Genomic DNA, 14,520 nt, shown 5'->3' with positions numbered 1-14,520 from the left:
TACGTTGTTTCTTTTTTTTTTTCTTCGACGTTTCAAATACAAATAAGTTTAACACATAAAGATATTATATTTATTTAACTAATGATAAGATAGTTATAGCAACGAAGATGCTGTAGACGACGCAGCTCGTGCGTTCGCCGTTGAGACAGCCGTTATAACGTTTGATAAAAGTGACAGCATAGTTTCCAAAGAGAAACCACAATGAGGATAAGAATACGAACAATTTTTACCAGAATGACCTGCTTCTACCGCCTCTTGTATCGCTGTCCCTTGCATAGCTGTTCGAAAAACTTGATTTGTCGTGATCGCATCTATCATTCTATCGAAAGAAGATATTTTTTCATCTTCGTTTTCCTCGTCGGCTACTTTTATAGCTGCAGCAGCTTGCTGTGAATAAGTACAAACGGCTCGTTGCATACAAGATGTTGTATCTATACCGTGACGAGCCAATGCGTCGTCTAATTTTGTCATCGATTGAGCAAAACCATTTTCTTCGCCTGTTAAGAATTTTTTTATCGGTAAAAAGTATCTCTGATTACACAAGTTTTTCGATAAATACTTGTATATTTTTCTATTTACCATTAGGTGTAAATGTTTCATTTTGAATTTTATAATACTTACTTCTCGCATAATTTCCATAGGTACCTGACAGAACGTATAATAATTTTGGAATAATAAGAATGGAACCAACTCCTATAATAGCACCTAACAAAAGTCCACCCAAGTCTATTTTTGCTGGAGCGTACGGTGATATAGCGTAACCCTATGAGTACAAATAATTCAATAGATTTTTTTAATCTAGATATCTAAACGGAGTTGACTAGATATTTATAAGAATTTGGAATTTAGGATCGTTGAAAAAGGAATATAAATAATGTATACTGTTTTTATACTTACAGAGCCAGAACTTCCAATATTAGTGAAACCAAATCGAGCTTCTTGATTACGATCCGAGATATCATTGATCGTAGTCTCCCCGTGTTTCGTTGATGTATCAGTCCGAACTTCGGCTTGGGATGGCATCGCCACTTGATCCTGTGCCTTTCCAACTTTTTCCATGTAAGTTATCGAACTTGGTATAAAACTATATGAATTAAAAAACGATTAGGGAATTATTTCGTAAAGTGTAATATTATAATAATTAATATTTTCTATCTCTCTTACCCTCTGTCGTCATATTTGGGAACACAATTAGCATGGACCGCAAAAAATAAGAAGACTGCTATGATATTATTTAAATTATCTTGCAACATCTGTAACAGAAGATAAGAAATAAAAGAAAAAAAAAGTGAGTACTTTCTGTTTTAAAAATTGTATTTTATTGTAATGTTATTTACAAATGATGATAATAAACGCATAATTACGTATGCGTATTTGCTTTTAATTATTATAATATTACCTATTAATAAATTGATTGTATGTGAAGTTTACCTTGAAAGTTAATGATCTGAAATAATTCATTCGCAGATTAACTGAAAAAATAATATCTTTCTTAGCAGATGTCCATACGGAATGCTTTCACTAGAAACTGTGAAAATAAGACTCTGTTTCTGACATATATAGTTCTGTACCACCCCTTGTGGATATGACAAATCGTCGACATAATTGCAGTACGGTTTCGCTTTCATTGTTAGATTTCCATGTGATATTATCACGATGCGTGACGTTCTACTACCTCTTCGCGTCATTCTTTTAGTAAGTAAGAATACATTCTATGGGTATACATTTTGTCACCAAAGGCACTCTCCTCTAGCATTGTTATTATTGCAGGTCACTCTTCCCGAAATTGTGAGTACTTTCGAAGCTGAAATAATTTCTGTCTTTTGCAACATTAATTGCTCGACTATTAACGTGTCAACTGATTTTTCAGTTTCAAGCTTATTCCGAATGTATCATATAATCCATGTATCGTACATACATAGTATCACACATATTATAAAGTATTTTAAATCATTTCTTAATACGTTCTATCGTATTTATAATGTTTTCTTTTCTTTTTATCATCAATTATACGATATCAGTATAATAATTATTTTCACGTTTTATTTTATAAATATTTAAAGTATATGAGATACATAAGATAGCAGGAAGATGTCTATAATTTTGCTACCGTTGAAAGGTCTCGATTTTAGATATCGTTTCAAGGTAAACAATTCTAAAGCGAGAAAGTGGATATACTTTGAAGCAATATAACGACAGTGAAAAGAAATGAGCGTAAACATTTCATAGGTTCTATGCAAGTATATTTGTCTTTGCAGAATGGAATTCGTTCTGGACGTTGCTTAGGAAAATTTGCGAAAGTTACGCGAAAGGCACGACATGCGCAGTGTACGTGCGTAATTGGACAATTCGTCTCTCTACGTAAGGAGACCTTTTTATCTTTCTTTCTATCCAAGTGAAAACAATAGTATAGCTATTGTTACAAATTTCGATATAAGTATGTATGTTTACTCTATTAAAAAAAAGTAATAATTAGCGGAGAGAAATGTATTTATACACATATAAAATTTTATAAGAAACATATAATTTTAAGTGATAAATAACAAGATATAATAATTGCTAATGTCCATTTCCCTGGTACAATTTAGTCTGTCTTTCTTCCTAGGCTCGTTAATTCTATTCGAGAAAAGGAATTTCCTGTTCGTCGAAGGGGTGGGCTGGGCATTATACATAGTCTGCTAGCTAGCTAGAACTCGACTTGTAGGAAACTGTCCATCAATGCCATCGTGTTTGATAAGAGTAAGCTAAGAATACACATTTATTATCCGAGTATCTGTTAAAAATATCAACAATTTACAATTAATTTATCTTTTCTTTGTTATTTTTTCTTTCCTTCATTAATCGTAAATACATTTTTACATATGTTTATAAACGTGAAGTGAACGTGATTATAAAGTTTGTCCGTATCTTTTTTAAAATAATCCTTTGACAATGAAATATCTTGTTATTGTACCGTGATAATTTATTTAACGATATATCAAAATGTTTTTCTTTAATCAATCTATGTTTTATTAGGAACATACGATATACAAAATTTCTGCAATGAACGTGACCTTCTTACTTGTGTTTCTTATTATACAATTAACAACAGCCGATCATACATCGTTTGGATCCGGTAAAGGAAAAACTTCCAAAATGAAAAATCCATTTCTTGGTCATTCGAAGCCTCGATTTATTTCGTTCGACTCCGAAGAAGGAAATATCGATGTAAGTTAATTAGTAAAATCGATTGTTTCGTTTCTATTGTTACAAAATCTTAAATGTTCGAATTTTATTTTTGACGCTTGACATTTTCTTAGATTAGTTGGGATGTATCGATACCTTTTATTTCTATTCCATTATTGTACAAAAATGAAGAGAACGAACATTCGCCAACGCTCCTCAATGTCAATACAAAAGCATTAACAATCGCTGGATTAGTTACAGGAATTTCTTCTTTAGTTGCACCACTATTTTCAAAACCTATTCCACCGTCATCGCAATCGCATTATCGTTGGTTGATCATATATTTTTTTTATCGGATATAACAACGATCAAAAAGAAGATATTACGTAATAATGTTTTTACATTTTCAGGAACGGACGATGGAATGGAATGGTTAACAATGGGTAATACAATTAATGAAATAATTTTTTCCAATAATTATGTAGCTCCTTGTATGCAACGTATTGTTTGTTCGATCGTATCGGCTGCCAGTCGTGCAGATAATCCTACGAGTACAGAAAAAATTATCGATGGTTTATCCAGGTATCGTTTTGATTAAAATCATTTTTTTTTTTTTTTTTTTAATATTGTACAGTAGATGTATTAGTATTAGTTATAATAGTATTCTTATTGTCTTATCATTGTAGTCATAGATGGTTCAAGGATGCAACAAATGGAACACTTATCGAGGATGCCGTTTCGGTAGGTAGAGATGATAATCGCGATTGTACAAAAGTTTATAAAAGTTGTTTGATAACGCCAAGAGTTTTGAAAAATTTCATGAATCAATTTGGAATAATGTGAGGGGAGAAAAAAATTACGAGAAAAAGAGAGATCGAACACTACCTATCTCACATTCCAATTGTTATGATAACAGTTCAAAAACAAACTGATACAGTTAAGTTTCTCAATATTTATGAATTGATAATTATTATTAAAACTAATTTTATATAAAGTGTATGATGCGTGTGTATGTGTGTGTGTGTGTGTGTGTTATGAAGACAATTTTCTATCTTTATCTTTTATCTATTTTTTTATGAATGAGAAAAACTTAAAATCGAAAGATTGTTATTGTTAGAATTCTAGAACGATTAGATTGATTTTTTGTAATCTATTTTTTTATGTATAATAAAATTCGTATTGCGTATAAGTATCCGTTTGAAAATAAGAAATATAATTGTTTGTTATGGTTAGTAATAGAAAAATTGAAAAACTTTTACGTTGCTTCTAATACTGTTTACTAACATCTTTATTCCATTTCAATTTGCCACTCCCACTGTATTCATCATACAAGGCTTATCGTCATGACGCGACAGTTCGTAAGTACACGTGATTGGATAACGTCGTATTGTTAAGTTTAGAAAACGTCCAATCATCTCGAAGCTTTGTTATCGTTGCTTCGTAATTGGATAGTGTATATGGCCGATGCCAGTTGATTCATAAGTTTATCGAGACCAATCGCAACTCGTAACAATCGCCACTCGTATCAAGATACTCGACATTCGGAAGTCAGACTTTTTCTCCAACATATAGTATATCATACTGGATGAAAGATTTTTATCCAAATGTCAATTTTTATTCCTCCTTGTCATTATAATTCTAGTTGATGTTAGAAACATCGACGATTTCACAAGTATAATTGATGTGTACTCAAAGGAATATAACATAGTAATACACGTTAAAAGTGTACGGCCGTTTTATGGATTATCAAGGCATGTTTGACATCACAGAAACGAGTGTTCCGTTTTAGGTAAATAAATTTATCATAGAATTATTCACACTCCCGTATTCACATATTTTCATGTAATTATAATTCGACTCAAATTGTATCCAATATTATCCTTTAAGAAGATAACAACTGTAACCTAATTTTCTAACTTTTCACTATATAATAGACGCCCATTAAATTTATAATTAGAAATTTATAACAGAGTCGTTGCCTTTTATATTAGCAAATTAAGTCTTTAATTTAAAATAAATATCTATCGTCAAAGGAATTTTTTTCTTCATCCTTGTATTCTTTCTTTCCAATTTTCCAAACCGTTTTTATCTTATCTGAAAAAAAAAGAAAAGAAAAGAAAAGAAAAAGTGTATATAATTATTTTCTGTTATTGATGTATAGTAGAAAGAAATAAAAATGCCGGCACCACCACCACTACCTCCTGCTTTTACCGCGCCTCCTCCTGTATCAGGGGAACAAGATAGGAGTTTGTTGCTACAGTCAATTAGAGAAGGAAAAGCTCTAAGGAAGACAGTTACGGTAGATAAAAGCGCACCTGCTATAAGTGGTATGCTTCGATTTAAAGATGCTTTCTTTATATTAATCCATATAATTCTGTACGAAATTGAACAAATATACAATTGATAAGTCAAGGTATTAAATATCGATTTTATCTATAGGTAAGGTCAAGGGGGATTCAACTTCTATAACTTCTAGTAGCAGTGGTAACAATGGCCCTAATACATTCAATAGTAGTATTGCTAATAATAACAATAGTGGACCAATAGGCCTAGGTGGGTTATTTTCAAGTGGTATGCCAAAGTTAAAGCCAACTGGTCTTAGAGGAAACACAATTGAAAAAGATTTGCATACTACTGTTAATAACAGTAATTTCTCTAATTCATCTGGTAGTTTGAATCAAAGTGTTAAGCGAGGGCCTCCTCCAGTTCCACCTCCAGCTACACAAAAACCTCAAGTATTTCCTCAAGTAAGAAAAATATTGATTCCTAATTAGATGTATGTATAATGTTGATATTATTTCCGATGAAACAACTTTTTATACTTATCGATTACATTGTACAGGTATCAAGTGGAACAGATTCAGCAAATTCTAATATAGATGGACATAAAGGCTTTGGCAAACCAACACTCGCACCTAAACCACCACCACCATCCACAGCTCCTCAGAAACCATCGCCACCTCCTAAAAAATTAAGTTTAACAAGTTCTGGGAGTGTCTCAAGAGCACAAAGCATGAGGTTACCCAGGTCTCCACCAGTTCTTGCCCCAACACCACCATCCCTTCATCAATCGCAGGATTGTTTAAATGAACCGCAATCAAGACCCACGAATCGTGTTCTTAGACCGCCTATTGCTAGACCCCCATCTCCTCCAATATCCAGAGCGACATCTTCGATGATGGTAACAAGAGCAGCACCACCACCGCCATCCAGAGTTACGGTTACAGCCCCCTGTATTCCTCCACCACCTCCACCTCTTCCACATCGGCCTCCAACTCACCAAAGATTGGCTGCACCTCCACCTCCACCACCAACACCTCCTACGAGAGGTTCGTCAATGAGAAATGGACAAGCTACGAATTCTAATCTTGATCTGGAGATAAGATTTGCAGAAATGTTTCATTCTATTTCGAGTTTTCCACCACCAGAACCTTTTAGAGGATTCACAAAAATCTACAGCAGCAGAAATGGTAAGATTAATAGTAAAAACAAATTTAATACGCTCAAGAAATTTAATGTTAAACAACAGATATCTGATATGTTTGTTTGATATGTATATATAACTTCAATATATATATATATATATATATATATATGTTTTCATATATATATGATTCATGGATAGTCCTTATAAATTATTATCAATTAATATATTTCTCACTAACAATTCAATTTCTCATTTATTTATTTATAATAGTAATGTAGTTTTTATTCAATGACTCTAAGCACGTACTTATACATATGTTTGTCTATTTTTTAACTAACTTTTTAAGAAGGATGATCAATTCACTAATCAAGGACTATCTTGCATTCTATTACATCATGGCTAATGATTTATTTAAGAGTCATTTGATACAATTGACGATCGCATGTACTCAAGCTGATTTAGTTTAATAATAGGCACTGTTATAGTTTGATTTATTGTAACTGTGCCAACTGTTCTAAAAATGAATGTAATGATAGTACAATTATTAATTTATTAATAAAAAAAAGGGTTAGAGGGCTTCTTATAATCTATAATAATCTGGATAAATCAAATTCATAATTACTTTATTCATCTGGATAATCAATTTATTATTACAAACATTCATCATTTGTAATTTTTCTTGTGATAAAAAGATTACTAAATCATTCGTTTCTCACTCATTTTCTTTTTACAAATCATTGATTTATCCAAAGCTTCATGCCTTTATCCATACATATTATGTTGTATTTTTAATCAAAATAAATTCCATACATCCTAAGAATCATCATTTCATCATATATTAATAAAAATCTCTTCATTTAACATGTTAATAATCATTTCATAGCATGTTATGTAAATATAATGAATTTAATACAAATTCTGTAAATAGTTGCTATAATTTTCATATTTAATTGCATGCTGCATGTATATTACTATCTATATATATTGGTGTAGTTTTATTATAAAAAAAATGTATGTACCAAATTAATTAATATATTAAAGATATAATAAAAATACTTAAAAAATTACAGCTGCAAAGCAACAGGCTCCAGCACCGCCTCAACAAACATCTAATCCAAATACAATACTTCCCTTAAGTGTTTCGTCTAGTAACAGTGGCAATACAATGCAACCAACGTGGCATGTTAAAAACTTTTAGTTACCTAAGTTATCTCATTTTGTTTATGAAAAAAAGTCAGCATTTAACATTGTCTTACACATCAACAAAATAGTAATATGTGAATACATAGAAAAATTGTGTTTGCAGAGAATCTAAGTTACTGTTATTGAAAGTGTGTTGAGAAGGTCTATTTAGAGTTGTAATTATAATTAAATTTAACAAAAAAATCTGAAGAGTTATAACATAGTAATTAAAAATATAAAATTTCCTTCTAAAGTGCAATGAACTCTGCTCCGTAATAAATCTGTTTATAATGCTTTGATGTAATATTTAATGCTGCCAGACTTTCAATTTTTCTATGTTTCAGTTTTAATCCTTTATTATGTGTCAGACATTCTGTCATAAAAATTTCAATGCACAAAAAATTTCATATTATATCTATGATTAATATAGGTATATTTAAGTTGAAACTAACATGAGATCATAAACTTGTTAAATAATGTTGATAAACAATTGCAACAATAAGTATTAATGCAACCTAATTGTTAAAAAGTTCATATACACATGCATTATGTTGTAACATTATTTAAAAAATATAAAATGTTACATATTTTTATTTCTATCAACAGTTTCTCATAATCCATTATTTCATATGTACATTTTCATAGCAAACAATTACTGATATGTAAGTATAATCAGAGATAAAATTAAGCTGAGAAGTATCTTAGTTATATTCGAAACTAATACTTATAACGAATTATAAAGAAAAATATTTTTTTAACTAGAAAACTCTTCTTTTAGAGACCTTCATTAAAATAATATAAAGGATGACTAGAGTCTTATATGATATAAAAAAAATCATATAAAAAAAAAGGGAAAAAAAATAATAAAAGTTTTTAAATGTATTCAATTATGATTGTACATTCAGGATTGAAAAAGAAAAAAAATATTAATTATTTGAATAATGTGAAATATATTTTGGGAAATTCAACACAAGCATGAAAATTAAAGACTGTTTTGTGTTGTGTGTGTGTGTGTGCATATATATATATATATATATATATATATATATATATATTTAATTTATTCAATTTTGTTATAGAAAGAAATATAACATATCTTGACGATTCGATGAACTTGGGTGGGAAACCCAGAATGTATAAAGAATAAATGAATTGGAACTACTAAATTGTGGATTAAATAAAAATAAATTATTATATAGGGCGAAGGGGGACGATATTAAATGGCATTGTATACGAATTTAATTAACGCGATTATTTTCTAAAATTTTCATAACATTGCATTATTTAATACAAGGTAGCATAAGTAATTTGTAAGATTAAAACATATAAACAAAATCATATTTTTTATACTTCAAGCTCTCTTTCAATAATCCTACGATATTCATCGAAGCCTCCTTCAATGCACCGAACTGATCCTTCGCCGCAGACCCATAACTCTGTACAAACCATACGTATTAATCGTTCGTCGTGCGATACTAAAATTACGCCTGCCTAGAAAAAAAGAGGAGATAAAAAATAACAAAGAATAATATCATACATCGTATACACGAATATTGCAATAATAAATCATTAATAATCTTAATGGAATAACTCGTAGAAATCTTACTTGACAACTATTAAGCGCTTTTCCTAACGCCTCGATTGATTCTATGTCCAAATGATTCGTAGGTTCGTCAAGTACTAAAAAGTTTGGCATTGCTGCACACATTAAAGCAAAAGCTACCCTTGATTTTTGACCTCCTGATAACGAATTGATCGTTTGCAGTGCTAAATCACCACTTATGCCAAAACTACCAAGCATTCGTCTATACTCTTCGATTGGTTTACCTAAAAAAGAGAAAAACGAAATGAATTATTATTTATTGCGAGATAAAGAAATTCCCATGTCATCACATACCTGGAAAATGATTTTGTAATAATTCGACAGGACATACGCGCATATCTAATTGGTCAACGTGATGTTGACTAAAATATCCAAATTTCAAGTTACGATGTACGTGAACAGTGCCTCGGGTTGGACTTAAAGCACTTGTTATTATTTTTAATAACGTTGTTTTACCCGCACCATTTTCACCCACGATACAAATACGAGATTGTAAGCTTGCCGTAAGATTTACACCAGTGAAAACGTATGAATTATCGTTTCCAGTCTCATAACGAAATGAAACTTCATTTAATTGAAGTATTGGAGGACTTAATGGTTCGACATCAGGAAATCGTAATGTTACTTCTCCTTCCTTTTCCATAGGTTTTAATTCTGGTCTGTAAAGAAAAGGAAAAAAAAAAAGAAAATGTTTGTGAAACAGACGTAGATCATAAACTATGTCGTTGATTATGTTTCAAAGGACTTACAATTTCTCCAACATTTTTATTTTACTTTGTACACTAGAGGCACGATTGGCATTATAACGGAAGCGGTCAATGAACTCTTGCACGTGGGCTCTTTTAGCTTGTTGAGCTTCATACTCTCTCTGTTGATTTCGTTCACGTTCGCCTTTAGTTTTGGAAAATTGTTCATAATTACCACGATATGCCTCTATCTTTTGACCACGTAAATATAAGATATCCGTAGGTACCTATTATACACGAATACGATAAGTAAAAAAGAAAAATGGTCGAAAAAAATACATTGTAAAAATGCATACAGTATCCAAAAAGTTTCTGTCGTGAGAAACAACGAGTAAAGTTGTTGGCCAGGATTGTAAATATTTCTCTAGCCAAAGTATAGCCTTGATATCAAGCATGTTCGTCGGTTCATCAAGTAACAAAAGATCTGGTCTAGAAAAGAGTGCTCTTGCAAGAGCAAGTCTCATTCTCCAACCACCAGAAAAAGCTTTGGTAGGCCAAGATTGCCTTTCAACGGAAAATCCGAGTCCAGATAATATTGCACTTGCTTTAGCTGGCGCTTTATCAACTTCGGCCAATTGCATAGCTTCGTATATTCGAGCTAATTCTTCTCCTAATGCATCACTTGCTTTACCCCCATCTTTTTCTATTGCAGCTTGTAATTCCGCTTCTCGACTTAACAGAGCACTTCTTTCTTGATCACATCCTAACACCGACTCGAGAGCCGATGTATCATCGCCGGCTACTTCTTGCTCTACGTGCAGAACTCGTACGTGAGATGGTATTCTAAGCTGTTTACTAAATTAATAGTAATGAAAAATTAATAATCATTTATTATTAATACATTAATAACAAATTTATTTATCATTACCTGGATATCATTCTAAGCAAAGTAGTCTTACCCAGACCATTTCTACCAATTAAGCCATAGCGTCTACCAAATGCAAGAGTTAAATCAGCACCTTGTAATAATACTCTATCTCCATATGCAACATCAAAGTTTTCTATTCTGATATCTTGTGTCTTATTTACTCCACCTTTGGTTTCCATTCTACTATCTTTTTTACTTGTCATTTGACTGGCACTTGCAGATTCTGTAGCTTGACTTATGTTGTTTGTACGGCCTGCTATACCCAATTCATTTATAACTCTTTTCTCTTGTTTTTGTTGCAACTTAGCCTCTGCTTTTTCTAATTTTTTAGCATCCACTTTCTATCATAAAAATCATTTCATTGATATTGCAATTATAATTACTATAATAAACGTTATTAAATAATTAATTACCATGGCATCATCTCTTGTTGTCACCCATATACTTTTAATTTGCTCTACTTGTGCTTCCAAAGTAGCAGCCATTGCTCCTAGATGAACAGGAGCATTTAATACTTTATTTACACCATTTTTTCTCCTTTCAACTTGTCCTTCTTCGGTACTACCTTTTAACATTTCTAGTAATTTCACACATATTTCTCTGTATTAAAAAAAAAAAAAAAAAAAAAAAAATAATAATAATAATACTTAATATTTCTAAAATAAACATATTTCATAATACAAATTTATTCATAATATATCAAAAATATATGTATATATTAAATTTAATTTTATTACTATTAATCATTCCATACCACTTATATATAATGCATACCACATAGTTTGCTTCTATCACATCATAAATTATTATATTTCCAAGAATCATATTAGAAACGAATTGTTGGGCATCTATGATTAAAATCTTAAGTTCATTAAGATTACAATTGCAATTCGTAACAAAAAATAATAATAATAATAATATGACAATCAGAAAAAATAAGAAAATAAGAGACAAGTAACCTATAAAGTATGTTTGTAAACACAAATTTATAAATCTAAGCTTATTAAAGATGATTATATGTGAGTGTAAATACGAGTTTTACAGACCTAACCTCGTTTTCTGATTTATCAGCTACTTCATGTAAAACTTCCCCGATAGCCTCATAAATTTCATCGCCGTCTTCAAAATCATCTTTGGAACTATCTAAAATACCTATACGAACAAAATTAATCGCATTGTTTGAATTATATTATTGTGAACTTTTGAAGACACATTTTTTTCTTAGGTTAATCAGTAAAAATGTACCTTCTACATATTGATATAAATCATCGTCTATCGTTGGAAATTGACTACGAATATATTCACCACACGTTGCCATATTACCCGGAATATTTTGAAGAAGTTTCAATATAAATTTCCTAATAATAAATTAGAAAAACGTCTTGCTTGACGGACCAAACGTCAAACGTCCTTTGATCTTCATGAACACATGTTTACGCCATTTTGAAATACGATTTCGTCGTCGTCGAGAGATCGATCCGATCACAGTTCACTCTTTTAAGTAAAGTATTATTTTATCACGTAAGTTTAATTAAATTATTATTTGAAGTAATTGATTTTGAATATTAAATGTATATTAATGACAAATTCCTTTTCTTAATTATCCTTTTATTGAAAATCCTATATATATTACACGACAGTCGCCATCTTAAAACTATCAGAAGTCATTCCTCCTTGCTCGTATTGCATATCCTCTTATGTGTTGACATTATCAATAATTAAACTTCCGTATTAGGAGGATCGTATTCAAGATAAACTCAATTGAATTGTTGGAGATAGTTAAAATATCCTTGATAAAATGTGTATAAAAGAACAACAGATTGGAAGTGAAATTTACGATGCGAGCAATGGTATGAGAACTGTGGTGGATCGAATTATTAGGGATTAAGTTAATACAAAGTCACCGATCTCTTTCTTTATTGAAAATATTTTACTTATTTATAACTGTAAAGTGAACGCTCGAATAAACAATTATATAGTTGCATAAAATATCAAGAAAATGGCGACAGATGTCGAGGAATCAGATACCGACGATCACGAAAGACCAGTTCCTCCAAAACGACAACGTACACGATGCATTAAGGTCGATGAAAATTATTGGGAAACGGTAATTATTTATTAAAACTTTAAAGAGACTTTTATACAACATTGTTACATATACACACATACGTACATACATACATACACACATATATATATATATATATATTGGTATATCTTAAAATATAATTTCATTCATACAGAACAGCTTGTTGTATAACCATGAAATAAATAACATGATTTTGTTATTCAAACTTTCGAATTGATGTTATTGTCAGGATAAAACATCATGCAACAGCAAACATACGATACAAGAAGCAGAAAATGTGGAACACGAAGATGTGGAAAGACGAGAAAAATTAAGGCGATGGCAAGCTTGCCAAGTGGCAAAAGGATTTGTAGACAATACTATTAATAAAATGCTGGAAAATTTCATCGTGCCATCGGAATCCTATTCTCTGGGAGATCCAGAATTTCGTGTATTTAGGGGAAATGATATGGAAAATACAGCTGTAATGATGGCAATTCGTAATCATGGTTTGGTTCAATCAACAGAACTAGTTTCTCAATCTGATACCTTCTATAGTAATGGGATACCTGGCTATTGGACTAATAATGATTATACAAATGTATCGTGTTGTCCATCCAGTCATATGCAAGATGCAGGAGATTTTTCTAATTCCATAGCTGCATCATCAGCAAATTCTTTGAAATTACACGATTCTTTAGAGATTCCACGTTATAATGGATCAACTTGGGACGTTGGTAAAATAGCGGATAGTGATCAACAAGAAGATTTCTTAGAGAGAGCTGTAGCAGAAGCTATCAAGAAAAAGGGCTTAAGTGCTCTGAGTGTAGATTACGGATGAAGTGTTTCTTTCCATTAATTGCCATACAAATGTATTGATACAAACATGGTATTATTATATATAAGACTATTATATACACGCATGGTATATAATAGTAATAACTTTGTTCTTATTCTTTAGAAACTTTATTCGTACAACACGGTTAATTTTATCTATAGTATATGTCAATATTAAAAAGACTTTATATATATATATATATCAACCACCCGTGTTCTCAGAAACTAATACTTGCTGGTGTATTTTAACATCAAAATATGCTTGCATTACGATCAAAGCTTTTTTTGCAATTGATTATTAATGAATGGAGTGAATATTGAAAATTTCTCTTTTAACTATAAATTCGTTTGATAACTAATCATTATTTGCTCATTTATTTATGTTAATATGAAATTTATTATAGACGAAATTGTTTACATAAAGAATGAAAATATAAATATATATAAATATATATGTGTATATATATATATATATATATATATATATATATATTCATATATATAGGCACGTTAAGACTGTAGTACCAGACATGTTTTATTTTTTATTAAATTGTACATCTGTTTAATTTTAACTTATATCCTTTATTCAGAAGATGTCATAACATTGAAATTAATAAGAAAACT

At 30.7% G+C, this 14,520-nt stretch overlaps 5 protein-coding genes across 8 annotated transcripts; 3 read left to right on the top strand and 2 right to left on the bottom strand.

The window, feature by feature from the left end:
- Positions 1-2: 2 nt before the first annotated feature.
- LOC127065239 (uncharacterized) lies at positions 3-1,253 on the bottom strand. Its single transcript, XM_050997310.1, has 4 exons — positions 1,165-1,253; positions 898-1,084; positions 622-763; positions 3-497 (listed from the first exon to the last, which is right to left on the bottom strand). The coding sequence occupies exons 1-4, from the start codon at positions 1,251-1,253 to the stop codon at positions 94-96; spliced, it is 822 nt and encodes a 273-aa protein (XP_050853267.1). The 3' UTR covers positions 3-93.
- On the top strand, positions 1,012-4,954 carry LOC127065235 (uncharacterized). Its single transcript, XM_050997303.1, has 8 exons — positions 1,012-1,059; positions 1,196-1,288; positions 1,468-1,695; positions 1,771-2,739; positions 3,016-3,207; positions 3,300-3,492; positions 3,576-3,747; positions 3,852-4,954. Exons 4-8 carry the CDS (start codon positions 2,719-2,721, stop codon positions 4,006-4,008), a joined length of 735 nt encoding a protein of 244 aa, XP_050853260.1. The 5' UTR covers positions 1,012-1,059; positions 1,196-1,288; positions 1,468-1,695; positions 1,771-2,718; the 3' UTR covers positions 4,009-4,954.
- LOC127065232 (WAS/WASL-interacting protein family member 1-like) lies at positions 4,807-8,861 on the top strand. Of its 2 annotated transcripts, none has more exons than XM_050997295.1 (5): positions 4,807-4,954; positions 5,327-5,492; positions 5,605-5,912; positions 6,008-6,635; positions 7,663-8,861. In XM_050997295.1, exons 2-5 carry the CDS (start codon positions 5,342-5,344, stop codon positions 7,788-7,790), a joined length of 1,215 nt encoding a protein of 404 aa, XP_050853252.1. In that variant the 5' UTR covers positions 4,807-4,954; positions 5,327-5,341; the 3' UTR covers positions 7,791-8,861. The 2 variants fall into 2 exon arrangements, with proteins under 2 accessions (XP_050853252.1, XP_050853253.1); XM_050997296.1 differs by having other exon boundaries at positions 4,817-4,954; positions 5,330-5,492.
- A 164-nt stretch (positions 8,862-9,025) lies between these two features.
- LOC127065230 (ATP-binding cassette sub-family F member 3) lies at positions 9,026-12,384 on the bottom strand. 2 transcript variants are annotated; one of them, XM_050997291.1, is made up of 9 exons: positions 12,237-12,384; positions 12,038-12,143; positions 11,405-11,591; positions 10,992-11,332; positions 10,420-10,918; positions 10,127-10,350; positions 9,672-10,036; positions 9,381-9,601; positions 9,026-9,265 (listed from the first exon to the last, which is right to left on the bottom strand). In XM_050997291.1, the coding sequence occupies exons 1-9, from the start codon at positions 12,307-12,309 to the stop codon at positions 9,119-9,121; spliced, it is 2,163 nt and encodes a 720-aa protein (XP_050853248.1). In that variant the 5' UTR covers positions 12,310-12,384; the 3' UTR covers positions 9,026-9,118. The 2 variants fall into 2 exon arrangements, with proteins under 2 accessions (XP_050853248.1, XP_050853249.1); XM_050997292.1 differs by lacking the exon at positions 12,237-12,384 and adding an exon at positions 11,766-11,839 and having other exon boundaries at positions 12,038-12,138.
- On the top strand, positions 12,374-14,012 carry LOC127065236 (uncharacterized). Of its 2 annotated transcripts, none has more exons than XM_050997305.1 (3): positions 12,374-12,512; positions 12,971-13,098; positions 13,310-14,012. In XM_050997305.1, the coding sequence occupies exons 2-3, from the start codon at positions 12,991-12,993 to the stop codon at positions 13,898-13,900; spliced, it is 699 nt and encodes a 232-aa protein (XP_050853262.1). In that variant the 5' UTR covers positions 12,374-12,512; positions 12,971-12,990; the 3' UTR covers positions 13,901-14,012. The 2 variants fall into 2 exon arrangements, with proteins under 2 accessions (XP_050853262.1, XP_050853261.1); XM_050997304.1 differs by having other exon boundaries at positions 12,392-12,512; positions 12,727-13,098.
- The last annotated feature ends 508 nt before the right edge of the window (positions 14,013-14,520 follow it).

Source organism: Vespula vulgaris, chromosome 7 (genome assembly GCF_905475345.1).
Source record: "Vespula vulgaris chromosome 7, iyVesVulg1.1, whole genome shotgun sequence".
NCBI classification, from domain to species: domain Eukaryota; kingdom Metazoa; phylum Arthropoda; class Insecta; order Hymenoptera; family Vespidae; genus Vespula; species Vespula vulgaris.
The sequence above is the reverse complement of the archived record's forward strand: the minus strand, read 5'-3'. Positions and strand labels throughout refer to the sequence as shown.

Bases quoted from the DNA above. Each gene is read 5' to 3' on its own strand.
- LOC127065230 (XM_050997291.1), bottom strand. From the start codon at position 12,309: ATGGCAACGTGTGGTGAATATATTCGTAGTCAATTTCCAACGATAGAC. The intron at 10,351-10,419 runs GTATGCATTTTT...CGTGTATAATAG, and splicing joins ACAGAAACTTTTTGGATACT to GTACCTACGGATATCTTATA. The intron at 9,266-9,380 runs GTAAGATTTCTA...CTTTTTTTCTAG, and splicing joins AAGCGCTTAATAGTTGTCAA to GCAGGCGTAATTTTAGTATC.
- LOC127065235 (XM_050997303.1), top strand. From the start codon at position 2,719: ATGCCATCGTGTTTGATAAGA. The intron at 2,740-3,015 runs GTAAGCTAAGAA...ATGTTTTATTAG, and splicing joins TGCCATCGTGTTTGATAAGA to GAACATACGATATACAAAAT. The intron at 3,748-3,851 runs GTATCGTTTTGA...TTATCATTGTAG, and splicing joins ATTATCGATGGTTTATCCAG to TCATAGATGGTTCAAGGATG.
- LOC127065236 (XM_050997305.1), top strand. From the start codon at position 12,991: ATGGCGACAGATGTCGAGGAATCAGATACCGACGATCACGAAAGACCA. The intron at 13,099-13,309 runs GTAATTATTTAT...TGTTATTGTCAG, and splicing joins ATGAAAATTATTGGGAAACG to GATAAAACATCATGCAACAG.
- LOC127065239 (XM_050997310.1), bottom strand. From the start codon at position 1,253: ATGTTGCAAGATAATTTAAATAATATCATAGCAGTCTTCTTATTTTTT. The intron at 1,085-1,164 runs GTAAGAGAGATA...TAATTCATATAG, and splicing joins CCCAAATATGACGACAGAGG to TTTTATACCAAGTTCGATAA. The intron at 764-897 runs GTAAGTATAAAA...TTGTACTCATAG, and splicing joins ATATTGGAAGTTCTGGCTCT to GGTTACGCTATATCACCGTA.
- LOC127065232 (XM_050997295.1), top strand. From the start codon at position 5,342: ATGCCGGCACCACCACCACTACCTCCTGCTTTTACCGCGCCTCCTCCT. The intron at 5,493-5,604 runs GTATGCTTCGAT...TTTTATCTATAG, and splicing joins AAGCGCACCTGCTATAAGTG to GTAAGGTCAAGGGGGATTCA. The intron at 6,636-7,662 runs GTAAGATTAATA...AAAAAATTACAG, and splicing joins AATCTACAGCAGCAGAAATG to CTGCAAAGCAACAGGCTCCA.